Source organism: Podarcis vaucheri (assembly GCF_965113315.1).
Source record: "Podarcis vaucheri genome assembly, chromosome: 4".
Lineage (NCBI taxonomy): Eukaryota > Metazoa > Chordata > Lepidosauria > Squamata > Lacertidae > Podarcis > Podarcis vaucheri.
In genome coordinates this window covers 3,019,631-3,045,219 of record NC_138762.1, presented here as the reverse complement: position 1 = coordinate 3,045,219, position 25,589 = coordinate 3,019,631, and the positions used below count along the sequence as shown (strand labels likewise).

Below are 25,589 nucleotides of genomic sequence, written 5' to 3'. Positions count from 1 at the left end.
ATGCAAAACAATGTCTTGTGACATACATTCGCTGTTCAGTGAGGAAGCAGAAACCAACAGTGTGTACAGTTGATCAGTCGCTTTTGTGTACAGTTGGTCAGTCGCTTTTGCAGAAAGGCTTTTAAGAATAAAAGCAGAAAGTACTCTGCAAGGATACTCTTCTTGTGGACTCTTTTATGCCAACAAGTGTCCGAGGACCAGGCTGAGGCAACAAAGGGAGGTCAGAACATTTTATTTTTTTTACAAACACTGACAGGTTATGGGCCCAGTGTTTCTGAGCTTGTGCAGAGTGCAAAACGACTGACAGCATCTGAGCAGGAGTCCTGGTGGTGTATGGAGCCAGTGGCTGTGCGTTGGAGCAGTTGGTGGCAAGCTGTAACTGTCTGCAGTGACGCTGGGGCAGCTAGGATCTGAGGATCAGGAAAGCACTCAGCATCGGCTACTGGAACAGTCTGAACTCCTAGAGGACCACAGTAGGCGACTCACAGAGCAGCTACACCAGTACTCTGCAGGGATACTCTTCTCGGGGACTCTTTTATGCCAACAGAACCTTTTTTTTAAATAAACACTGATATTCTTTTCATCTTGTTTTGCGGGGAGACAGTTGGGAACAAGGGTCTAGAGGAGGGGAGATGGGTTTCTGCACATCTAACATATGAAATGGGCACAAACATCCAAATGCTCTCAGCAAGTATGGCTTTCTGAAAGGCCCATCTGTTGTTAGAGATGCCCTGTTTCCTCTGTGAGAGAAGCAGGCACTCCTGGCGTCCTGCTTACATTTTTTCTCTTGCAGGTGACAGAATGATGCCAGCAAAACCTCCTGATCCGCCTCTTCATGGGGGCAGAAGGGAAGCAGCGGCTGTGGAACCAGATCAGGTCTGGGGAAGCTATCTTGTGGGGACAGAGGCCGAGGGATGGAGCAATGTCATGGACTGGTTGGGCACAGAGGAATGGTGGAAGGAAGCAGCTGGGGAACCAGGAAGGGAAGATGGCTCAGAGCCCAAGGAGTGGAGGTGGAAGAAGGATGAGCGGTCAGAGGCGGAAGAGGGAGAAGTCTGGGAAGAGGAGGTGTCAGAAGCTGAAGGGGAAACAGGGCTTAGTGAGCTGGGAGACTCTGTGGCAGAATGCAGTGCAGAATCAGAGGCAGAAGAGGAAGGAGGCAAGTGGGAGAGGGAAGTCGAGAGGCAGAGGTGAGTCAGGAGAAGGAGGAGCCATCGGTGGCTCCCTCTCCTTCTGCCAGAAGCCACCCTCCCTGCTTGTCTCTCAGAGCCAGGAAACCCCCTGCGTTGCAGGAATCTCTGCTAGATTATGCAAACTGACAGACCCTCTGGGAATGAGCTGCTGTTCTCATGAGGCCCGAAACTCAGCCAAGTCTGTGAATACCGTGTTTTTGGTAAGAAAGTGTGAACTCCAGCTGTGTACTGTGGGATTTCCTACCCATAGAACTCTGACACCAGCCTTCTGAATTTTGCCAGTAGGATTCATCTGTAGTTGCAGTTTTCATGGAATCCTAGAGTTGAAAGGGACCCCAAGGGTCATCAAGTCCAACCCCCTGTGTTGCTAGATCATCCAAGACAGATGGCCATCCAAAATTGTTGTTGTTGTTTAGTCGTTTAGTCGTGTCCGACTCTTCGTGACCCCATGGACCAGAGCACGCCAGGCACTCCTGTCTTCCACTGCCTCCCACAGTTTGGTCAGACTCATGTTTGTAGCTTCGAGAACACTGTCCAACCATCTCATTCTCTGTCGTCCCCTTCTCCTTGTACCCTCCATCTTTCCCAACAACAGGGTCTTTTCCAGGGAGTCTTCTCTTCTCATGAGGTGGCCAAAGTATTGGAGCCTCAACTTCACAGTCTGTCCTTCCAGTGAGCACTCAGGGCTAATTTCTTTAAGAATGGATACGTTTGATCTTCTTGCAGTCCATGGGACTCTCAAGAGTCTCCTCCAGCACCATAACTCAAAAGCATCAATTCTTTGGCGATCAGCCTTCTTTATGGTCCGGCTCTCACTTCCATACATCACTACTGGGAAGACCGTGGCTTTAACTATACGGACCTTTGTTGGTAAGGTGATGTCTCTGCTTTAAAATAAAAATAAAAATTATGTATAATTTCATAACCTTTTTTTCATAACCCTCATTTATCGGACTCCCCCATACCTCCCCTTTCTGCATCCCAATTTCCAAAATTATTTCAGCAGCTTCTAAGTAATTTTATCAAATATGTGTCCTCTTAGTCTTTTCTTCAACTTAATCTTATGTCACTGTAATCCCTTTTTCTTTCTCAACACCTCAACATTTTAGCATTCATCAATTTTATAATAGTTCTTAAGATAAACTTTGAATTTCTTCCAATCCTCTTCCGCCGTCTCTTTCCTCTGATCACGGATTCTGCCAGTCATCTCAGCCAGTGTCATATAGTCCATCACTTTCATCTGCCATTCTTCCAAGGTGGGTAGATCTTGTGTCTTCCAATACTTTGCGATAAGTATTCTTGCTGCTGTCGTAGCATACATAAAGAAAGTTCTATCTTTCTTTAGCACCAATTGGCTGACAATGCCCAAGAGAAAGGCCTCTGGTTTCTTAGGGAAGGTACATTTAAGTACTTTTTTCATTTCATTATATATCATCTCCCAGAAGGCCTTAATCTTTGGGCACGTCCACCAAAGGTGGTAGAAAGTACCTTCAGATTCTTTACATTTCCAGCACTTGTTATCAGGCAAATGGTAAATTTTGCTAGCTTGACTGGGGTCGTGTACCACCTATAGATCATTTTCATAATATTTTCCTTTAAAGCATTGCATGCCGTGAATTTTATCCCGGTGTTCCACAACCATTCCCAGTCAGCAAACATAATGTTATGACCAATGTCCTGTGCCCACTTAATCATAGCTGATTTAACTGTTTCGTCTTGTGTATTCCATTTCAGCAGCAAATTATACATTCTTGACAAGTTCTTAGTATTGGGTTTTAACAGTTCACTTTCTAATTTTGATTTCTCCACCTGGAAGCCAATTTTCCTGTCCTGTTTGTAAACCTCCATTATTTGATAATAATGGAGCCAATCTCGTACTTTGGGTTTCAATTTCTCATGACTCTGTAACTTCAATTTATCTCCATCTTGTTCCAAAATTTCCCAATACTTTGGCCATTCTGCCTCCATATTGAGTTTTTTTCAATGCCTTAGCCTCCAAGGGTGACAACCATCTAGGGGTTTTGTTTTCCAACAAGTCTTTGTATCTTATCCAAACATTATATAATGCTTTTCTAACAATATGGTTTTTGAAAGCCCTATGCACTTTAATTTTATCATACCATAAGTATGCATGCCAACCAAATGTGTTATTGAAACCTTCTAAATCCAAGATATCTGTATTCTCGAGGAGCATCCACTCTTTCAGCCAGCAAAACGCTGCTGCTTCGTAGTACAATTTTAAGTCCGGCAGGGCAAATCCCCCTCTTTCTTTTACATCTGTCACTATTTTAAATTTTATTCTGGGCTTTTTGCCCTGCCAGACAAATTTCGAAATGTCTTTCTGCCACCTCTTGAAACAGTCCATCTTGTCAAGAATCTGCAAGGTTTGAAACAAAAATAACATTCTAGGCAGTACATTCATCTTGATAACTGCAATTCGGCCTAACATTGACAATTTCAAATTTGACCATATTTCTAGATCTTTTTTGATTTCTGACCAACATTTTTCATAATTGTCTTTATACAAGTTCAAGTTTTTAGATGTCAGATGAACCCCATGGTATTTCACCTTCTTAACCACTGTCAAACCTGTTTCATTCTGGAATTTCTCCCTCTCCATACCTGTCAATTTTTCCCCCAAAACTTTAGTCTTTTGTTTATTCAATTTAAATCCGGCCACCTGACCAAATTCTTGAATTATCTCCAACACCCTTTTTGTACTAGTATCTGGCTCTTGTAAAGTAAGTACCAAATCATCTGCAAAAGCTCTTAACTTGTAATGTTTTGCTCCGACCTGTACACCTTTAACCTGCTGGTCATCTCTAATCATATTTAGCAACACCTCCAGAACCGAGATAAAAAGTAGTGGGGAAATTGGGCACCCCTGTCGTGTCCCTTTTTCTATCTTAAGTTCTTCAGTTATCACATTATTTACAATCAACTTAGCTTTTTGTTCAGAATATATCGCACCCATACCATTCTCGAATCCTTGGCCTACCCCCATCCCATGAAGATTCTTTTTCATAAAACTCCAAGAAATATTGTCAAAGGCTTTCTCCGCGTCCACAAATATCAGTACTGCTTTAGTGTTTATATTCACCTCCAATAGTTCCAAAATGTCTATTATGTTCCTCACATTATCTGATAAATGTCTTTTTGGGAGAAAGCCTGCTTAGTCCTTGTGAATCTTCTCCATCAACACTCTTTTCAATCTTTTTGCCAAAATGTCTGCAAAAATTTTGTAATCCACATTGAGTAATGATATTGGGCGGTAGTTCTTAAGCTGAGTCTTTTCAGTCTCTGTCTTTGGTATGAGTGTAATATAAGCTTCTTTCCACGATTCTGGCGCCCCTTTCCCCTCCAAAATCTCGTTGCAGACTTCCTTTAACGGTTGTACCAACCACTCCTTCAAAGCTTTATAGTATCTGGAAGTCAGTCCATCTGGTCCTGGAGATTTGCCCAATTGCATGTTCTGAATGGCACCTTCTATCTCTTGTTCTGTTATTCTCTGATTTAGATCCACCTTACTTTGATAAGAGATTTTTTGTAATCCATATTTTTTAAGGAATTCATCTATATCCTCTTCGTTCTGCGGTCCTTGTGAATATAATTTTTTTAAAATAGCTCAAGAAACAGTTTCTAATCTCGTTGGGTTTAGTTATATTCTTTCCATCCACTTCTAGATTTGTAACTGTATTTAGTTTCTGTCTTTTCTTCAATTGCCAAGCCAGAAGTTTGCCACATTTATCCGCAGATTCAAATGTCTTTTGTCTCATTTGCTTTATCTTCCACTCAATCTCTTGATTCATCAATTCCAGATATTGTGTCTGATATAGCTTAATCTCTCTCAAAATCTCCTGGGACTTTGGTTTTGATCTCAATTTCTTCTCTCCTTCTTTTATCTTTTCCAAGATCTTTTCCTTCTTCTCATTTTGCTTTCTCTTTTTTACCGAATTTTGTTGAATTAGGAATCCTCGCATCACAGCTTTACTTGCGTCCCAGATCACTCTCTTTTCTACATCAGTTTTTAGGTTTATTTCAAAATAGTCCTTTAAGGTTTTTTGGGCCTTTCTGTGGATCTCCTCATCTCGAAACAGGGTGTCATTCATTCTCCATCTGAATTGACCAGTTGTTGTAAGTTTCATTTCCATCTTCACGGCGTTATGGTCAGAGCAAGTCTTTGGGCAGATTTCTATCTTCTTGATCTTTGGAGCCAGCCCACTAGTAATCCAGATTTGGTCGATTCTGGTTCAGGTCATCATTGCTTGAGAGAAGAAAGTTCCCTCTCTTTCAAGAGGGTTCCTTGTTCTCCAAATATCTATCAAGTCCATATTTTCAGTCATTTCAAAGAAGGTCTTCGGAAGTCTCCCTTCCTTAGAGATTGTCTGTCTTTGTGCCTTGTCCATATTTGTAGAAACCACACCATTCATATCTCCCATGATTACTACATTGTAGTCCAAATAGTCCATCAGAGTTTCATGCAGCTTCTTAAAAAATTCCGCCTTCCCTTCATTTGGTGCATAAATTCCGACTATTAACAATTTTTCTCCTTGTATTTGTATTTCAATTGCCAGGTATCTTCCTTGTTCATCTTTAAACATCATTTTTGGGGCCAATTTCTCTTTTGCATAAATCACCACTCCTCTTTTCTTAACTTTATCCGATGAGATGAATTCTTTTATTTATAAGTAATTTCCTGTGTACCCTGGTCACATGAGTTTCTTGTAAACAAATCAAATCCAATTGTTCTCTTTTCAAAATATGAAAAACTTGGCGTCTTTTCGTAGGCATGTTCAGCCCATTACAATTCCAACTAAGGAATTGCAGGGCCATCTTGTTATTTAGCATTCACTCCTCCTACCGCTCCAAGTTGCTGCTCTTCCTCTGATGGTGGTTTAAGTCCAAATGATAGATTCAGGATGTCTACAGCTCCTTTTACCTCTGAGGTTGGGTCTACCGTTCCCTTCTGCAGATCCTCGTGGTTTTTCTCCAAAAACTTCTCTTTGTCTTGAATTGTTTTTATTTTCACCTTCTTTCCCTTGTAGTTGAAGGACAGTCCTTGTGGGAACTCCCACCTAAAAAGTATATTGTTCCTTTTCAGCAGGTAGACCAGATCTTTGTAGAAGGTTCTCACCTCCAGAATATATTTAGGAATGTCCTTGAAGATTTGTATATGGGGATTTTCAATTTCCAAGGCCTTTTGGTAATGTAGTTTTAATATTTTGTCCCTTTCTTCCTTGGATCTAAAAGTAATCAGGCAATCCCTCGGAGTCTTTATGTTCTGTCTCCTGCCCAATCTAAATGCTGTTGTGATCTTAAATTCTTCCTCCTGCAATTCTTCCTGCCAAAAGTCAGAAAACTCTTGTGTGAGAAACTCCACGAGGCTGTCCCCTTCACTTTCAGGAACTAATCTTAATTTCAAGTTTCTCTCCTTTCTCTGTAATTCCAGCAAAGACAAGGCCGCATCATGTTCATATACTTTTTTGGAGATCGGTTCTAATTTTTCCTGTGTCTCTTCAGCAATATTTCTGGCGTCCTCTGCAATTTTACGTGTTGCAGAGTTTTCTTCAATCAGTTTATTTATAGATTCCGTATTAGAAGTCACACTTTTCGTATTCAAGTCCAACCTTGCTGTTAGTTCTGTTAATTTTTGTGAATTTTCTGTACTCTGCTTTGTCAAAGCTTCTAAAGATTGATTTATCTTGAGTAACGCCTGTGTCATTGAATCCATGGAAACAGTTGTCACTTTTTCTTGCCCAGCTGCTCCTGTCGGTGTTAGGCTTGATATTGAGCCTCTTTTCTTTTGTTGTTGTTGTTTTGCTTTAGCTCTAGTGGTTATCTCATCCGCTGGGCCGCTCATGTCCCAAGGACGTTCTCACAGGAGCAGTTCCCTGATGGAAAATCCCACTGTCTTAATCTGTTGCTTTGCAACTGTTACTTCTCAACCCTCTAGAGGGAGCAAAACAAAATGTCCAAGTGAAGGAAACATAGAACTAAGAACAAAGAAACCAGGAAACTTCAATATAAATGCTGCAACACTTTTTCTATGTAGTTTCTCTGTCAACACAGTCCAATATGTTGTGGCAGCAAAGCCCCAAAACTTTGTATCAGGTAGAATATCAACTATGTAGCTTTGTAACAAGTTTCTAAAATCAGTTCTCTGTCCTGGTGTCTTATTTTGGCAGTCCGTTTCAGGGGATTAAGACAGCGGAAAACTTTTCTCTTTCAAATAGGTCATGCAGGTTAATAAAGTTACTTTTTCTCCCCTCTGCCCCTGCTTGCTAGAGAGGAGGTTCGTGTCCGATGCCAGGCTTAAACAGTCCTACAGTATTTTCATTCAGATGCAGCTTTATATTTTCGTTGATTTATCTGTCATGCAGTCAGGGGAAGGCAGACTTCCTTAATTTTAACCTTCCCCGTTTCCGGCCAAATTTCAGATTTAAATTTTTAAAGTCCAGATAATCGTTCAATCCTACTCACGGGTTTTTCGATCCAATTTCAATTTACAGGAAGGAATCAGCGCTCTCCGTTCATGGCGACACGGCTTCGCTCCGCGAGCTGGGTTGCGACTCTCAGCACCGCGCTCTCCCGATGCCGTTCCGGAGCCTTTAAAAAGGCTCTTTCGCAGTAAGGGGGCGCTTCTGGTGCCCACCGAGTCTCCTTGTTCACAGGCTTCCGCGCCTGTGATTTTAGGGGCCCCCCGCTTGCCGTAGCGGGTCAGACCCGAACTCGCGAAGCAGTCCTCCTCCGGAGCTCGGAGGGAGGACCGCTATTAAACGCTGGCGCCGACCGGAAGTCCCGATGTCTCTGCTTTTTAAGATGCTGTCTAGGTATGCCATCACCTTTCTCCCAAGGAGCAGGCGTCTTTTAATTTTGTGACTGCTGTCACCATCTGCAGTGATCATGGAGCCCAAGAAAGTAAAAGCTCTTACTGCTTCCATTTCTTCCCCTTCTATTTGCCAGGAGGTGATGGGACCAGTGGCCATGATATTCGCTTTTCTGATGTTGAGCTTCAGACCATATTTTGTGCTCTCCTCTTTCACCCTCATTAAAAGGTTCTTTAATTCCTCCTCACTTTCTGCCATCAAGGTTGTGTCATCTGTATATCTGAGGTTGTTGATATTTCTTCCGGCGATCTTAATTCCGGCTTGGGATTCATCCAGCCCAGCCTTTTGCATGATGAATTCCGCATATAAGTTAAATAAGCAGGGGGACAATATACAGCCTTGTCGTACTCCTTTCCCAATTTTGAACCAATCAGTTGTTCCATATCCAGTTCTAACTGTAGATGAGGTGATCAGGCACTCCCATTTCTTTAAGAACTTGCCATAGTTTGCTGTGGTCGACACAGTCAAAGGCTTTTGCATAGTCAATGAAGCAGAAGTAGATGTCTTTCTGGAACTCTCTAGCTTTCTCCATAATCCAGCGCATGTTTGCAATTTGGTCTCTGGTTCCTCTGCCTCTTCTAAATCCAGCTTGCACTTCTGGGAGTTCTCGGTCCACATACTGCTTGAGCCTGCCTTGTAGAATTTTAAGCATAACCTTGCTAGCGTGTGAAATGAGTGCAATTGTGCGGTAGTTGGAGCATTGATCTTGCCACCTCTTCTTGATGTCTTCTGCTTCTGATAGGTCCTTTCCACCTTTGTCTTTTATTATGAAAATCTTTGTACAAAATGTTCCTTTCATATCTCCAATTTTCTTGAACAGATTTCTGGTTTTTCCCATTCTATTGTTTTCCTCTATTTCTTTGCATTGCTCGTTTAAGGAGGCCTTCTTGTCTCTCCTTGCTATTCTTTGGAAATCTGCATTCAGTTTCCTGTATCTTTCACTATCTCCCTCGCATTTTGCTTGCCTTCTCTCCCCCGCTATTTGTAAGGCCTCGTTGGACAGCCACTTTGCTTTCTTGCATTTACTTTTCATTGGGATGGTTTGAGTTGCTGCCTCTTGTATAATGTTATGAGCCTCCATCCATAGTTCTTCAGGCACTCTATCCACCAAATCTAAATCCTTAAACCTGTTCCTCACTTCCACTATGTATTCATAAGGGATTTGGGATTTGATTTAGATTGTATCTTACCGGCCCAGTGGTTTTTCCTACTTTCTTCAGTTTAAGCTTGAATTTTGCTATAAGAAGCTGATGATCTGAACCACAGTCAGCTCCAGGTCTTGTTTTTGCTGACTGTATAGAGCTTCTCCATCTTTGGCTGCAGAGAATATAATCAATCTGATTTTGATGCTGCCCATCTGGTGATGTCCATGTGTAGAGTCGTCTCTTGTGTTGTTGGAAAAGAGTGTTTGTGATGACCAGCTTGTTCTCTTGGCAGAACTCTGTTAGCCTTTGCCCTGCTTCGTTTTGAACTCCAAGGCCAAACTTGCCAGTTGTTCCTTTTATCTCTTGACTCCCTACTTTAGCATTCCAATCCCCTATAATGAGAAGAACATCCCTCTTTGGTGTCATTTCTATAAGGTGTTTTAAGTCTTCATAGAATTGGTCATTTTCAGTTTCTTCAGCACCAGTGGTTGGTGCATAAACTTGGATTACTGTGATGTTAAAAGGTCTGCCTTGGATTCGAATCGAGATCATTCTATCATTTTTGAGATTGCATCCTAGTACAGCTTTCGCCACTCTTTTGTTGACTCTAAGGGCCACTCCATTTCTTTTACAGGATTCTTGCCCACAGTAGTAGATGTGATGGTCATCCGGACTAAATTCGCCCATTCCCATCCATTTTATTTCACTGATGCCCAGGATGTCAATATTTATTCTTGCCATCTCATTTTTGACCACATCCAACTTACCAAGGTTCATGGTTCTTACATTCCAGGTTCCTATGCAATATTTTTCTTTACAGCATTGGACTTTCCTTTCGCTTCCAGGCATATCCGCAACTGAGCGACCTTTCGGCTTTGGCCCAGCCGCTTCATCAGCTCTGAATCTACTTGTACTTGTCCTCCGCTCTTCCTCAGTAGCATGTTGGATGCCTTCCGACCTGAGGGGCTCATCTTCCAGCGTCATAACTTTTATATGCCTGTTGTCTTTGTCCATGGAGTTTTCTTGGCAGGGATACTGGAGTGGCTTACCGGTTCCTGCTCCAGGTGGATCACGTTTGGTCAAAACTCTCCACTATGACCTGTCCATCTTGGGTGGCCCTGCACCGCATAGCTCATAGCTTTTCTGAGTTATTCAAGCCCCTTCGCCATTGCAAGGCAGTGATCCATGAAGGGGCCATCCAAAATAGGCTTATATTATTTCTAGACTGATCATTGAATGCAAAAATTGGTTTCTAAGCAGTGGACAAATGAGAACAAATAGTGGCCTGGATTCACCTAACCAGCGCCATCCGCTGGAAAATGGAGCCTGCCCCCCATTCCTCCCCTCCCCCTCTCCATGCCCCCATGAACCCCTTGAATTTGGCCCTAGGGCATTGGGAGGGAACCTCCCCAGAACAACTCACGAGGAGAGGAGAAAGTGGATCCTTCCATCAGGGAAACTGGAATGCTTGCGTAGGCAGAGTGACTTGAAAACCACAAGGTGGAGTACCACCTATTTGCACAAAGACGGATACCCATAATTAAAAGGCAGAATAAAATAAGCATCCATAAATAAAATGTGCAGCTAGCAATCCTATTGAAACAACATCGCAACCCAGCCAGATGGGCGGGGTATAAATAATAAATTATTATTATTATTATTATTATTATTATTATTATTATTATTATTATTATTTACAGGAAGGAAACAACAGAGCATTGTGTAGCAGATCATATTTCTGCTGTCTCAGAGGAGGACATTTCCCTTTATCTTTTAGGGTCCAGTCTGCTTTGAAGATGTCACCATTCGTTTCACGGACGAGGAGTGGGCGTTCCTGGATCCTGACCAGAGAGCTCTGCATAAGGACGTCATGGAGGAGACTCGTGGGATCGTGGCCTCTCTTGGTAAGGCTCCCTGTGGGATCATCATATCAGCCTGGAAATTCAAAACATACCTCTATGGAACCAACCTCATATATTTTCACAGAGCTCAACAGTGCCCCCTATAACACCTGGGAACCTAACACCCCCACAATAAACAGTAACTTACAGTTTTTTCTTTGAACAATCTTCCTCAAATTATTCCTTTTCCTACCACGATCAGGCTGGTCTGAACTGCCCAGGCCATCTTAAATGTCAGCTTCAGAATTGTTAGGAAAGATAAGTTGTGAGCTTTAGAGCTTACAGGGTTAACAGCTCAGAATGTCCTGCATCTGGGGAGGAGCTTTCTCAACATCCAGGAAAGCTGTTTCTTCGTTCTTTCTGACTTTCGTTTTCTGCTGAGACATGGAAGACGCAACGTCTGCATCTTCCGATGGTTTATCTTGCTGTACATACAATAAAGCTTTCTTATTTAGAGGAACAGCAGTGTATTGGACTCTGAGTTCTGCAAGCTCACACACACAAGCAGCACTCACTGTGCCGCTCTGCTACAAGTCCAGGAAATGTGGAGCTTCAGGTTTTCTGGTTTTGTATTTGCTCCTGTCAGTCTTGGGTTGATCAAAAACATTAGCAAGAACTTCCTGACAGTAAGAGCTGTTTGACAGTGGAATTTGCTGCCAGTGTGGTGGAGTCTCCTTCTTTGGAGGTCTTTAAGCAGAGGCTTGACAACCATATGTCAGGAGTGCTCTGATGGTGTTTCCTGCTTTGCAGGGGGTTGGACTCGATGGCCCTTGTGGTCTCTTCCAACTCTATGATTCTATGAAAGAAATGACTGACAATGGAGATGGAGGGGATGCCATGGTTGGGCCAAACAAAATTCATCCCAGAGAAGAGCTAGACTTCTTGAATCTCAGGTAGTAGTAGCAGTGATGATGATGATGATGATGATGATGATGATGATGATGATGATGAAGATGGTTTACAAACTTAATCTTTTCCAGAACAGAACTGTTCTCAAATCAATGTAACACTGTAGTAGAATCATAGAATCATAGAATCATAGAGTTGGAAGAGACCACAAGGGCCATCGAGTCCAACCCCATGCCAAGCAGGAAACACCATCAGAGCACTCCTGACATATGGTTGTCAGGCCTCTGCTTAAAGACCTCCAAAGAAGGAGACGCCACCACACTCCTGGGCAGCAAATTCCACTGTCGAACAGCTCTTACTGTCAGGAAGTTCTTCCTAATGTTTAGGTGGAATCTTCTTTCTTGTAGTTTGGATCCATTGCTCTGTGTCCGCTTCTCTGGAGCTGCAGAAAACAACCTTTCTCCCTCCTCTATGTGACATCCTTTTATATATTTGAACATGGCTATCATATCACCCCTTAACCTCCTCTTCTCCAGGCTAAACATGCCCAGCTCCCTTAGCCGTTCCTCATAAGGCATCGTTTCCAGGCCTTTGACCATTTTGGTTGCCCTCCTCTGGACACGTTCCAGTTTGTCAGTGTCCTTCTTGAACTGTGGTGCCCAGAACTGGACACAGTACTCAAAGTGAGGTCTGACCAGAGCAGAATACAGTGGCATTATTACTTCCCTTGATCTAGATGCTATACTCCTATTGATGCAGCCCAGAATTGCATTGGCTTTTTTAGCTGCCACGTCACACTGTTGGCTCATGTCAAGTTTGTGGTCAACCAAGACTCCTAGATCCTTTTCACATGTACTGCTCTCAAGCCAGGTGTCACCCATCTTGTATTTGTGCCTCTCATTTTTTTTGCCCAAGTGCAATACTTTACATTTCTCCCTGTTAAAATTCATCTTGTTTGTTTTGGCCCAGTTCTCTAATCTGTCAAGGTCGTTTTGAAGTGTGATCCTGTCCTCTGGGGTGTTAGCCACCCCTCCCAGTTTGATGTCATCTGCAAATTTGATCAGGATGCCCTTGAGTCCATCATCCAAGTCGTTGATAAAGATGTTGAATAAGACCGGGCCCAAGACAGAACCCTGTGGCACCCCACTAGTCACTCTTCTCCAGGATGAAGAGGAACCATTGATGAGCACTCTTTGGGTTCGGTCAGTCAGCCAGTTACAAATCCAAGCCAGTTACAAATCCAAATAATAATATTTTTTATTTATACCCTGCCCATTTGGCTGGGTTGCCCAAGCCACTCTGGGCAGATTCCAACACATATATAAACATGAAACATAAATAATAGTCTGATCCCATATAAATAGAACATTAACTTTAAAGTGAACTTCTCCTAGTAGCCAAAATTGTGGAAACCTTTTGTGAAAAGTGTATTTCTGAGGTTTGATGGCTCATAACACCACTTTTGTGTGGAGTAATACCATAAAATTATATAGCAGTGAAGGATAATCTAATGAAGAATGTAATGAAAGAACTTTTATGAAGGAGTATTTATGAGAACAGCAGTCATACCCATTGGCAACCTTTAGCTTTAATTACGGCCTTACAATGCCTTCCCATGATATGAACCAAGTTTTTAGTACTGCAGCTGTAATAAAGTGAAACCAAGATTAAATTATTGCCTCTGTTAATTGGACTTTATTGCTGGGTTGCTTCTGACTAACAAGTTTCTTTAGTCGGCTCCATAGATTTCTGATTGGGTTAAAGTTTGGGCTATTCCCAGGCCATTCCGGCAGTGAAATATCTTTATCTTGAAAGCACCTTTTGCACACAGCAGCAACACGACATGGAGCGGAATCCTGTTGAAATAGAAAATAGAATATATATATGTGTGTGTGTGTGTGTGATGTTTCCAATGGGTTGCTCGAGAGCAAACAGGCAAATATCTCCCTGCTTAGCTGTGAAGCCTTGCTTTTGCTGCCAAAATAAACCTTATCCATCCGGAGCGCCACTCTCCCGTGGCTGGCTCAGTCGTTGGCAGAATCCGTGAGTGGGCGGTTCCTAAACTTTGCCCAGCAAAGCAGCTTCTTGACTCCCAGTCTGCACCTCCCCTCTCTGCGCGGATGCTTTCTGCGCAAGGAGGGTGTGGGTAACAGAGGACCCCTCTCCTCCCCACTTTGCCCAGGCAAGTTGTCCTGGCACTGTCTTGCCTCTTCCGACTCCTGCAGCGCCGCTCCACTGGAGGCGTCTTTATTCTCCTCCGTTGAAGAGGAGCTGCTTCCCACTATCCCTGGAGGCTCTCTATAATCCATTCGGCTTTTCCTCTCTCCCTCCTGAACCGAGGGCAGTTCCCTGACAACGTGCTTCAGCATCTGGAAAAAGATCACCTGAGGAACGCTTCAGTTTGCGCGCAAGTCTTTCATTTATGCATTTTAGGGCATTTACATCCCCATTAATGATGTAAATTTTGCCCACACCTTTTGCTGCCATACAACCGCTGAGTGTTTCGTGGTCGGTGTAATGCAAGTGGATGTAAATCTTATCTGATTTGGGTCTCATTGCTCCAAATAACACTGTTCCATTGTTCAGCTGTCCAGTTAACATGGGTTTAATCTTTTCAACCTTTGGTTGTGAGATGACAATGGCTTATTCCTTAGAATTATAACATTTTGACCAGTCCTTGCACTCAACTTCACATTAAATTGCGCCATGTCATCTTGTATACACCCAGATGATTTTCTTCTGTCATGTAGGGACAGTCTCTCCACTCGTCCATCGTTACTTGCCTTTGTGCACCTTTCCCTGCCTTTACCGGTCTGATTTTATAGTGACTAAGTCTCCTGATACCTCTTCAAAAATATATAATGGCCAGTCTGGTTAAGTTTTTCCTTATCTTTCATCAGTTTCTTCATAACTGTAGCATTGTTCATTAAACAGTACAATTTTACATCGCTTTCTGGATGACCAGTCAACTCTTTGTGCCATTTCTATAATTTTATTATGTTTTACAAGAACACAAAAAAACCAACCACAAAAAGACACACAGTCAACCTAAGCAAGTTGTGCTTCCTTTTTCTGGTTTTTTGGCTATAACATTAGATAGAATATGGGTAAATGAACAATTTCCGTTGATACATAATTGTATGATATTACTCCAAAAGAAGCAGTGTTATGAGCCATCAAACCTCTGAAATACACTTTTCTGCAAAAGTCTTCCACAATTTTGGCCACTACTCTATAGCAAACAAAGCAGCAGTCAACAACTCAACAAAATCTGATAATAAATATATTAGTTATTGACAAACAACAAAGGTAAGAAACACACACTGAACTCCCTTAATTTCTTCTCCATTTGTTCTTGAGGCTCTAATCCCTTTTTGTCTCCATTGCAGATTATGATGAAATCAAGAACAAAGGTGACCACGATAAAATCCCCAGAGAGGAAAAGCCACGTGAAAATTTGGAGTGTGGAGAAAGCTGCAGTCAGCGCTCCCATTCCACTTCCCATCAACAAAATATCCTTGGAAAGAAACTCTATCAGTGTGTGGAAAGTGGAAAGAGCTTCAGTTCGAGCTCGGATCTCACTAAGCATCAGAGAATTCATACAGGGGAGAAACCCTATCAGTGCATGGAATGTGGAAAGAGCTTCAGTCAGGGCTCCTCTCTCACTAGGCATCAGAGAATTCATACAGGGGAGAAACCCTATCAGTGCGTGGAATGTGGAAAGAGCTTCAGTAGGAGCACCGATCTCACTTCCCATCAGAGAATTCATACAGGGGAGAAACCCTATCAGTTTGCGGAATGTGGAAAGAGCTTCAGTAAGAGCTCCAAACTCACTTCCCATCAAAGAATTCATACTGGGGAGAAACCCTATCAGTGTGTGGAATGTGGAAAGAGCTTCACTTATAGCTCCAAACTCACTTCGCATCAAAGAATTCATACTGGGGAGAAACCCTATCAGTGTGTGGAATGTGGAAAGAGCTTCAGTCAGAGCTCTGATCTCACTTCCCATCAAAGAATTCATACAGGGGAGAAACCCTATCAGTGTGTGGAATGTGGAAAGAGCTTCAGGAAGAGCTCCTCTCTCACTTCCCATCAAAGAATTCATACTGGGGAGAAACCCTATCAGTGTGTGGAATGTGGAAAGAGCTTCACTGAAAGCTCCACTCTCACTTCGCATCAAAGAATTCATACTGGGGAGAAACCCTATCAGTGTGTGGAATGTGGAAAGAGCTTCGTTCATAGCTCCAAACTCACTTCCCATCAAAGAATTCATACTGGGGAGAAACCCTATCAGTGTGTGGAATGTGGAAAGAGCTTCAGTAAGAGCTCCAATCTCACTTTGCATCAAAGAATTCATACAGGGGAGAAACCCTATCAGTGTGTGGAATGTGGAAAGAGCTTCAGTCAGAGCTCCAATCTCACTTTGCATCAAAGAATTCATACTGGGGAGAAACCCTATCAGTGTGTGGAATGTGGAAAGAGCTTCACTGAAAGCTCCTCTCTCACTTCCCATCAAAGAATTCATACAGGGGAGAAACCCTATCAGTGTGTGGAATGTGGAAAGAGCTTCAGTCGCAGACACAGTCTCACTTCCCATCACAGAATTCATACAGGGCAGAAACCCTATCAGTGTGTGGAATGTGGAAAGAGCTTCAGGAAGAGCTCCAAACTCACTTCCCATCAAAGAATTCATACAGGGCAGAAACCCTATCAGTGTGTGGAATGTGGAAAGAGCTTCAGTCAGAGCTCCCATCTCACTTCCCATCAGAGAATTCATACAGGGGAGAAACCCTATCAGTGTGTGGAATGTGGAAAGAGCTTCAGTCAGAGCTCTGATCTCACTTCCCATCAAAGAATTCATACAGGGGAGAAACCCTATCAGTGTGTGGAATGTGGAAAGAGCTTCAGGAAGAGCTCCTCTCTCACTTCCCATCAAAGAATTCATACTGGGGAGAAACCCTATCAGTGTGTGGAATGTGGAAAGAGCTTCACTTATAGCTCCAATCTCACTTCCCATCAAAGAATTCATACAGGGCAGAAACCCTATCAGTGTGTGGAATGTGGAAAGAGCTTCACTGATAGCTCCAATCTCACTTCCCATCAGAGAATTCATACAGGGCAGAAACCCTATCAGTGTGTGGAATGTGGAAAGAGCTTCACTGATAGCTCCAATCTCACTTCCCATCAGAGAATTCATACAGGGCAGAAACCCTATCAGTGTGTGGAATGTGGAAAGAGCTTCAGTCAGAGCTCTGATCTCACTTCCCATCAAAGAATTCATACAGGGGAGAAACCCTATCAGTGTGTGGAATGTGGACAGAGCTTCAGGAAGAGCTCCCATCTCACTTCCCATCAGAGAATTCATACAGGGGAGAAACCCTATCAGTGTGTGGAATGTGGAAAGAGCTTCAGTCAGAGCTCCCATCTCACTTCCCATCAGAGAATTCATACAGGGGAGAAACCCTATCAGTGTGTGGAATGTGGAAAGAGCTTCAGTCAGAGCTCCCATCTCACTTCCCATCAGAGAATTCATACAGGGGAGAAACCCTATCAGTGTGTGGAATGTGGAAAGAGCTTCACTGAAAGCTCCAATCTCACTTCGCATCAAAGAATTCATACTGGGGAGAAAACATATTAGTGTGTGGAATGTGGAAAGAGCTTCTGGAGGAGCTCCAATCTCACTTTCCATCAAAGAATCTATACAAAGGTCGGAAAAAGCATTAAACATCTTTAGGAACCAGACAAATCTCCACCTTTGGCTGATTAACATTGGTTTTGTGTTTTTATCTTGTGTTTTTATGTTGTAACATTCCTGAGACCTGTGGGTGTAGGGACTAGGCACCAACTCTTAAAGCCCATGGGGTCTTTGTCCCCCAATAAAATATCTGAGGGGGCCACGCCCCAGGGTTTCCCCCCCCAAACACAACCTTTTATTCTTCCACAACTTGCCATACAATTTCTCTTTGAATTTTCCCTCAATAAATAAATAAATAAATAAATAAATAATGTACACAGGTCACAAGAAAATCAAAATACAAGAAAATACAAAAGTGGACAGGTCCCATATTTGCAGGCCAAACGCAAAAGTTGCTTTGAAGCAGGGTTTCCCAAACTTGGGTTCCCAGCAGCTCCTGGACTACAGTTTCTGTTATCCCTTCCCGTTAGTCCTGCTAGCTAGGGATGATGGGAGTTGTAGTCCAAAAACAGCTGGAGACCCATGTCACAAAACTGACACAGGTAGGGGAGATGGAATGCTAGAAGTGTTCTCTGGGGCAAGGGGAGCTGCTGGAAATTGAACTACGGGCTCAAAATATTACTTTTTTAAAAAAATCACTGCCATTATAGGCATTGCCATTCAAATGATGTGCATGTATCATGTGATTGATTGTGCAAGGAGGGCCTTACCTGGCCCCCCACCAATATTTTATTCAAGTCAGCATCACGGCTTGAGAAGTTCAGGATGTCTGAATGCAGGGGTCAGGACACCCATGGAGACAAGTTAGACAAGGTCTAAGTCCAGTCCATGGTTGATGAAGCAATATGAAGGCAGTCCCTTAAAGTTGAAGCTGTGTGCAGGGCAGGCTTCAGGCAGGGACTGACAACTACCAACGTTGCTCCCGCAACTTGGGACTGGGGCTGGCTGCCTTTTATATGTCCCAAGGCATAGGGCGGCCCTGATCCTCAAAAGGCTCGTCTCTCCTGGCCAGGAGGCGAGCACTCTTCCTGCGGGAACTTAGTTCCCTCTGCCTCTCTGCCCTGAGCCTCTGCAGCTCAGGAAGGCTGGAGGGTTACCTGACCCAGAGGCAACCCCGGCTTCCTTTGATGGGGCTGAGAGTGGAGCACCTGCAGGCAATGGGTCCTCCATCACCTCAGGAGCCAGAGCAGACTCAGCTGGTGCCTGCACCTGAGGATCCAGCACAGGTGGGGTCCTTTCAGGCTCATGCCCCAACCCTGGCTCAGCTGCTTCTGGAGGTGGGGAATCCTGTGCAGGTTGGGATTCCTTAGGTTCAGCATCTGAATACGAATCCCAGGCCATCACACCCGGAAACAAAGTCTTATTGCGCTTTCCTTTACTGAAGCTGAATTCAGTGCGCTGTCTGAACTTTGTAGGGAATATGAATTCTATGTTTGTTTGGTTCAAGAAATCTGCAGGGATTGTTGTTTGCCCATCACGGTGTGGGAGGACAATCAACCCTGTCTGAAGCTGGCAGAGTCTGGGCAGTTTAAGGGCAGAACCAAACACCTAGACATCCGTTTCCAGAATGTGTGTCAGAGTATCCAGTTAGGCTTGGTGAGATTGCAGTACTGTCCAAGCCAGAAGAACCTGGCAGATGGGGTCATGAAACCTTTGAGCTTTCAGCATCATGGGGAGTTCTGTAAAGGTCTGTGTTTGGGGTAAGTGGTGAAACTTACGAGCCCCCAGCAGTGCAGGACGAGAGGGGGTGTGATGGGGAATCGGAGCTTACAGGGTTAACAGCTCAGAACCCATCGTCCTGCCTGTTCTGGGGAGGAGCTGTCTCCAACTTCTGGAGAAGCTGTTTTTTTGTTCTGTCTGACTTTCGCTTTTGCTGCCAAGCAAGGAAGCAAGATAACTGCTGTCTCGGAAGGTTTGTTTATTTTTACTGTTCTGCTGTAAATAAAGCTGCTAGTTTAGAACAACAGCATGTGGACTCTTTATCTTCTGCAAGCTTATACACTAAGCGGCTTGCGCTGTGCACACTCCGCTACAAGTCCAGAAAGCTGAATGGAACACAGGGAAGTGTGCCAGACTCCACAACACTTTGCACCTCCAAGGAGTCTTCACCCAACTGGTGGATCAGACCCTTCTTGATGTAAATATGGTGAACCAGTTCCATCTTCCACAACGGTTTGCCTTAGCCTTTGTACTGGAACAGCTAGTGACCACATCTGCGCAGATCATCCTGGTGTTTGGACTCTGACCAAACTTCTCACAGGAAAAACTTTCCACTGCTTCAAACACAGCAGTGCCACCTGCTGGTTGCAGTGATGGTTGGGATGACGTGGCAGCCAACTCCCCTTGCTCCTCCTGCTTTGGAGATTTCACCCCCTGAACAGGAAACACCCCCCTCGTGCACTCTTCCTCCAAAAACCTCCCTTTTGTGGAGCTTTCGGTTTCAGGAACACATCCCTGCATGGTCTGGGATACTGTTTCAGCTTTCCCCGGGGTGTAACTTCTGGCAGTCTGCTCAGCAGCCCCCACCATCTTGAAGTGTCCATCATGTGATGCAGCTTTAAGTCCTAGTACACCAGTCACCTAAAATTGCTGATGTGTTAACCAAGCTAAATCTGATGGATGCTAATCCTGTAGACACACCAATGACGACAGGTTATCAGGTAGATGACACTGAAGGAGCATTTTCGGGCACTACACTGTACAGAAGTGTGGTAGGCAAACTAAATTTCATTGCCAGATGTTCAAGACATGACATTGCAGTTAGCTGTAACTTGCTAAGCAGACAAGTCAACAATCCTACATGTTAAGGATTGGAAAGCTCTGAAACACTTAGCACACTATTTGAAAGGCACTATGCATTACAGACTGACATTTAACAATCAGAAGTCTGGTGGTCTTGAGATATTTGCTGATGCGAGTTTTGGAAGTGACACTGCAGACGGGAAAATCACATCTGGAGTTTGCTATATGTACAACCAGGGTCTATTTGATTGATCGTGTATGAAGCAAACAACATTAGTTTAAGTTCTTGTGAAGCTGAACTGAATGCATTGTTTTATTCACTTGTGGATTGTGAATGGTTGCAGGGGCGCCGACTTATAAAAAATATTGGGGGAGCCCGCGAAAGCTCATGAATAATAAATAAGCTCATGAATATGCAGATAAAGTGGCGGCGCCTCCTCGTGAGCGAATAGGGGAGAGCGTGCTGTGCCTATTAATCAGCTCCGAAGGAAATTGGGTGGAGCTTTTGCTCGGGAGGGAGGGCAGGAGGCATGCAGCCCGACCCTGTGCATTTTGGGCTGGGGGAGGGGCGGCGGTGGCGCTCTGCTGGAGGGGCGCCCGAGATTATTGGGGGGGCAAAGCCCCCCCAAACGAATTTTTGAGGGGGCTCGGGCCCCCTCAGGCCCCATGGAGTCGGCGCCTATGAATGGTTGTTACAGTTGTGTAAAGACATGAGAATTCCTGTCAAATGTCCAATTCAGATTATGACTTCTGAAGGTTGTAAGCAAAGCACGAAGCACTTGCAATTGAAGCTGCAACATACTAGAGAATGTGTTGAGAAAGGACTCGTAACGGTGTCCTACATGCCAGGTAATGAAATTCCTGATGATTTATTGTCTAAGGTTGTTCCGAAGGATCAACACTGTACCTATGTACAGACATTGGGTTTGTACTGATAATGTACTGACACGCTGCCCAGTGGTGTTCACAGAAAGGGGGAGGATGTTAGTTTCTGTTTCCCACTGCAGCTGTGTGGAGTCCCAGGACTCTGTTTAGATTCCAGAGACCTTGCAGTCTCACGGGAAAGGGAGACGGGATGTGACGTTAGTGATTTCCTGTTTCCTTTGTTCCTTTGTTCAGTTGCTCTCTGCTTTCATAGAGAGAGGATGTCTTTTCTGTTCTGCGTAGTTTAGAAATAAAACCCTTTACAATGTAACCAAACCTCTCGTCTCTTCCCTGTGCTGGGAACCCTGCTGGATAGAATGGGCTTGAGGCCTTATCAAAGGCTCAGGTCATTATACACGTCGGAGGCGATTTCAAAGGCTCAGCTCAGAGGAAGATGAGGCCTTATCGGCTTGGCCGAACGGAGATTCTGACAAAGATTCAAAAAATATTTAGGGGTCTGCGTACCCCCAGGAAAAAAGCACTGGATCTAACCATCATCTTTCTTTTTTCTTTTACAAACATTTTATTGGTTTTGAATGAATCATAGAATTATAGAGTTGAAAGGGACCCCAAGGGACATCTAGTCCAGCCCTCTGAATGCAAGAAACTCAGCTAAAGCATCCATGACAAAATGAACCACGCACATCACAAACACAATAACAACAGTTATGTAGAAGTGTCCATGTACTGTTTGAGTAGGAACCAAGACAGGTGACCAGTGGAATGAATAAATGTTTACTCCCAGCATCTAGTGCTTAAACCAAAGGGAAGCACTATCTCCATATTGATGCACTGGGAAGGGGGTGGGGGTGGGGAGACCACCTGTCTAAAGGAAGAAGAAGAAGAAGAAGAAGAAGAAGAAGAAGAAGAAGAGGAGGAGGAGGAGGAGTTTGGATTTGATATCCCGCTTTATCACTAACCTAAGGAGTCTCAAAGCTGCTCACAATCTCCTTTCCCTTCCTCCCCCACCACAAACACTCTGTAAGTTGAGTGAGGCTGAGAGACTTCAGAGAAGTGTGAGTAGCCCAAGGTCACCCAGCAGCTGCATGTGGAGGAGCAGGGAAGCGAACCCGGTTCACCAGATTACGAGTCCACCGCTCTTAACCACTACACCACGCTGGCTGATGTTGTTTCATTCCCCCTCTTTTTTTTTGTTAGGGTGTATATTAATTTCCCAATAAAAAACCTCCAACTAACATATCAAATCATAATCCAATAAAAATAAAAAACTAAAATAAAAAAGATCAAATTGTCTTCCGAATTGTAATTTTGATTTTACGACTTCCCATAGCCTGAACCTCGAAGCATATCCAAATCTCAGTCCTGCTTCTCATTTCATTCCCCTTCTAACAACTCTGCTGTGTTGTGTCAAATGTCCATACAGGTTTATATGCCATCTTTGATCAATCCTGCCTGCAGTTGTTGGTCCACCCTGAAGCTCCAAATGCCTCATGGAATCATAGAATCATAGAGCTGGAAGGAAACCCCAGGGGTCACCCAGCCCAACCTAATGCATTGTTGGAATCACCGCTGAACAATCCCTGGTGGGTGGTCCTCCGACCTCTGTTTAAAAATCTCCAACGAAGGAGAGTCCACCACCTTCCGAAGTCTGTTCTCCCATCAAACTGCTCTTACTGTCAGAAAGTTCCTCCAAATGTTTAGTTGGAATCTTCTTTCATGCCATTTGAATCCAACCTTCTGGAGAAGCAGGAAATAAACTTGCTCCATCTTCCATGTGGCAGCCGTTCAGATAGCTGAAGATTACTATCATATCCTCTTTTCCAGGTTAAACATACCAAATTGCCTCAGCCATTCCTCATAAGGCTTGGTTGTTCTCCTGTTATATACATTCCAGAGTTAGACAAAAAAGATTCATACACTTTCTGATACTGAAGAACCACCTGCTTCCATAAAAGATTGCCTATAAATGATCATACCTGAGCTATCTGGAGTCAGTCATACTGAGGACCCCTCAGCTGGATCCACAAAGGTTATTATAAGATGGGTTAGCACCACTCAATAAGGTCCTGAACATAGAACAACCCCCTGGATGTCCACCCCTTGTACTGGAGATATTTGTTTTGATCATGAAAATCCAGAAATGGAATTAGTGGAGATTTCTGAGGACCTACAGTATTCCTCCATCTCTTCCATGTTTCTCAGGTTGCACACAGAAATGACATATTTATATTGCTCTGTATGTAATACTGTAATAGACTGCTTTAACAAATGATGGTCAAGTTTCTTTCCTAATTTTAATCATATCTCTGGCCTAATAAAATCTGGAACTTTTGATGCCATGTTATTCTGGGTTTCCAGTCCTGAAAAAGCAGGGATTTATTCAGTGGTGGTGACCCTTTTTCAGCCTCAGGGCCATATTTTCTTATCAAAAGCTTTCTGGGAGCCACATCCCAGAGGTGGTTGTGGCAAAATGGGTGTGGTCAGACATATACCCCTCTTCATCCAGGCAACCAAGAACAGTTGTCATAGTTCCAAGACAGATGGCAGTTGGGTAAAATCACTTGGGGAGAGTGCAGAGTCCTTATCTGGAGTTGTTTTTCTCTTTAACAATCGGCCATTAATTTCCCCTTTAACTGGTTTTTACTAGTCTTGTGGTCAGTTCCCATTCCTGTGTATGTTACGCTGGCCTCACTTATTAATGGGCCTAACCTGGGTCTTTTTTTCGGCCAGAACTTGCTGGAACTCAGTTCTGGCCCCTCTTGGGTGGGTGCCATTGCCATCCTAAGAAAACGAGGGACGTGTTCTGAAACTTCTTTTTCCAGAAAAATAGCAGAAAAATAGCACTGGACCTAACAGTTGCCCTACCTCAGTTCCCCATTCTTTTAAAAAATAAAAATCTGACCATTTATATTCATCAATGCATACAGGTATCACACTGTTTTATTCTCTGCCTACCAACCCACCTATCTGGTATTCCTGCTCTGCCCATCACAGGATTCTCTGTGAATTCCCTCTAGCTGTGAAGCTGTTGTCTCTTTCAAGCTACCTTCTGTTCCACTCTTCCCATGTCTGCCGGATATGTAGAATGCTGGAGAATCCTAAGCCTGGAGGTGGGATTGGGGTCCGCTCTCCACAGTCCCCCTGACTCTGTAACCTTGGAAGAGATGCTCCAGGTCTGGGCAGTTTGGATGCCATGGGAATTGGGATGGAACAAAGCTCTTTCTACAGTGAAACAACCCCCCGAGATGTCCACCCTAGCGCCTCCACAGAAACACTATACATTTTATTTATATCCCGCCCTCCCCAGCCGAAGCCGGGCTCAGGGCGGCTAACAACAATAAAACAGTACAACAGTACAACACAACACAACACAACACTCTAAAATCATTCATTATACAATTCAACCAGAGTGTTGTAGCAGGAGATTCCCCCCCCCTCATGACATCGTGTTGCACAAGCACCGTCTCTCCACCCCCGCGCCACTGCCTCTCATAGGATGATCCCGACGGGAACCCCTTCGACTTTCATTGAGATGGAACCCCAAGGAGCCGCACGCGACCCGGATCTTAGGTATGGCACATCAGACTTTTACTAAGCTTGTGCGGAGAAAAGGATTGTGCGGTGTCCTCCCTCACAATCTTATCTCTGAAGGGGGGAACTGTAGCAGGAGATCCCCCCCCTTCATGACATCGTGTTGCACAAGCACTACACACACGCACATACCATTCCCCAAGCCTGGAGATGTCCCTTCTAGAGGGGCATCACCCCAAAGAGCGATAGCCTTCTGTAAATAAGGAAGCGCTAACCCCTTTATTTCTATGAATTTTCTTACAATGCTCCACTTCGCCCTATCCTTATCATGAGTAGACCGGCCGCCCAAACTCTGGGTCAGTAGGCTGCCGTTTCAGCCAATCAGCGTTACCGAACAGCGTCTCAGGGTCAGGGGCCAGTCTGGGCCAAAACGGCCCTCAGCTGTCCCCACCACAGAGTCCCTGGCTCTCGTCTATATTATTGCACTTTATGTGTTGTTTATGTGCAAGATAAACATTTGATATTGTGATAAGACTATATAGAAGAGTATTGTTTATGTGACTGCACACCCAGTTACGTCTTGTGTGTTTGTCCATTCCAGGAACAGCATTCCTGACCCAGATTTTCACAGGAAGTCCCTAAGATGATTCCCCTTTCAAACAGGATACGTGAATCTAAGCCAGTAGGGTACTCCTCTCTGGCAGACGGACAACCCCGTCCCCAAAGCCCCTCCCTCCCCCACCTCCCCATCACTCACCAGG

The 25,589-nt window shown here is 44.0% G+C and overlaps 3 protein-coding genes across 3 annotated transcripts in view; 2 read left to right on the top strand and 1 right to left on the bottom strand.

Moving 5' to 3' along the window:
- LOC309530282 (uncharacterized protein) overlaps positions 1 to 25,589 on the bottom strand; it is a 487,095-nt gene that overhangs the window by 127,299 nt on the left and 334,207 nt on the right. The gene's annotated exons all lie outside the window — the stretch shown is intronic.
- Positions 1 to 25,589, top strand: part of LOC309531548 (zinc finger protein 397-like) — a gene marked incomplete at its 3' end in the record, with an annotated part of 156,039 nt that overhangs the window by 41,502 nt on the left and 88,948 nt on the right. The gene's annotated exons all lie outside the window — the stretch shown is intronic.
- LOC309530323 (uncharacterized protein) lies at positions 762 to 17,762 on the top strand. Its single transcript, XM_082219148.1, has 3 exons — positions 762 to 876; positions 11,003 to 11,129; positions 15,365 to 17,762. The coding sequence occupies exons 1-3, from the start codon at positions 802 to 804 to the stop codon at positions 17,611 to 17,613; spliced, it is 2,451 nt and encodes an 816-aa protein (XP_082075274.1). The 5' UTR covers positions 762 to 801; the 3' UTR covers positions 17,614 to 17,762.

What these genes read in the sequence shown, in the direction of transcription:
- LOC309530323 (XM_082219148.1), top strand. Translation starts at nt 802, where the DNA reads ATGATGCCAGCAAAACCTCCTGATCCGCCTCTTCATGGGGGCAGAAGG. An exon ending in CGGCTGTGGAACCAGATCAG is followed by an intron (nt 877 to 11,002) that starts GTCTGGGGAAGC and finishes TTTATCTTTTAG; the next exon opens with GGTCCAGTCTGCTTTGAAGA. An exon ending in TGGGATCGTGGCCTCTCTTG is followed by an intron (nt 11,130 to 15,364) that starts GTAAGGCTCCCT and finishes TCTCCATTGCAG; the next exon opens with ATTATGATGAAATCAAGAAC.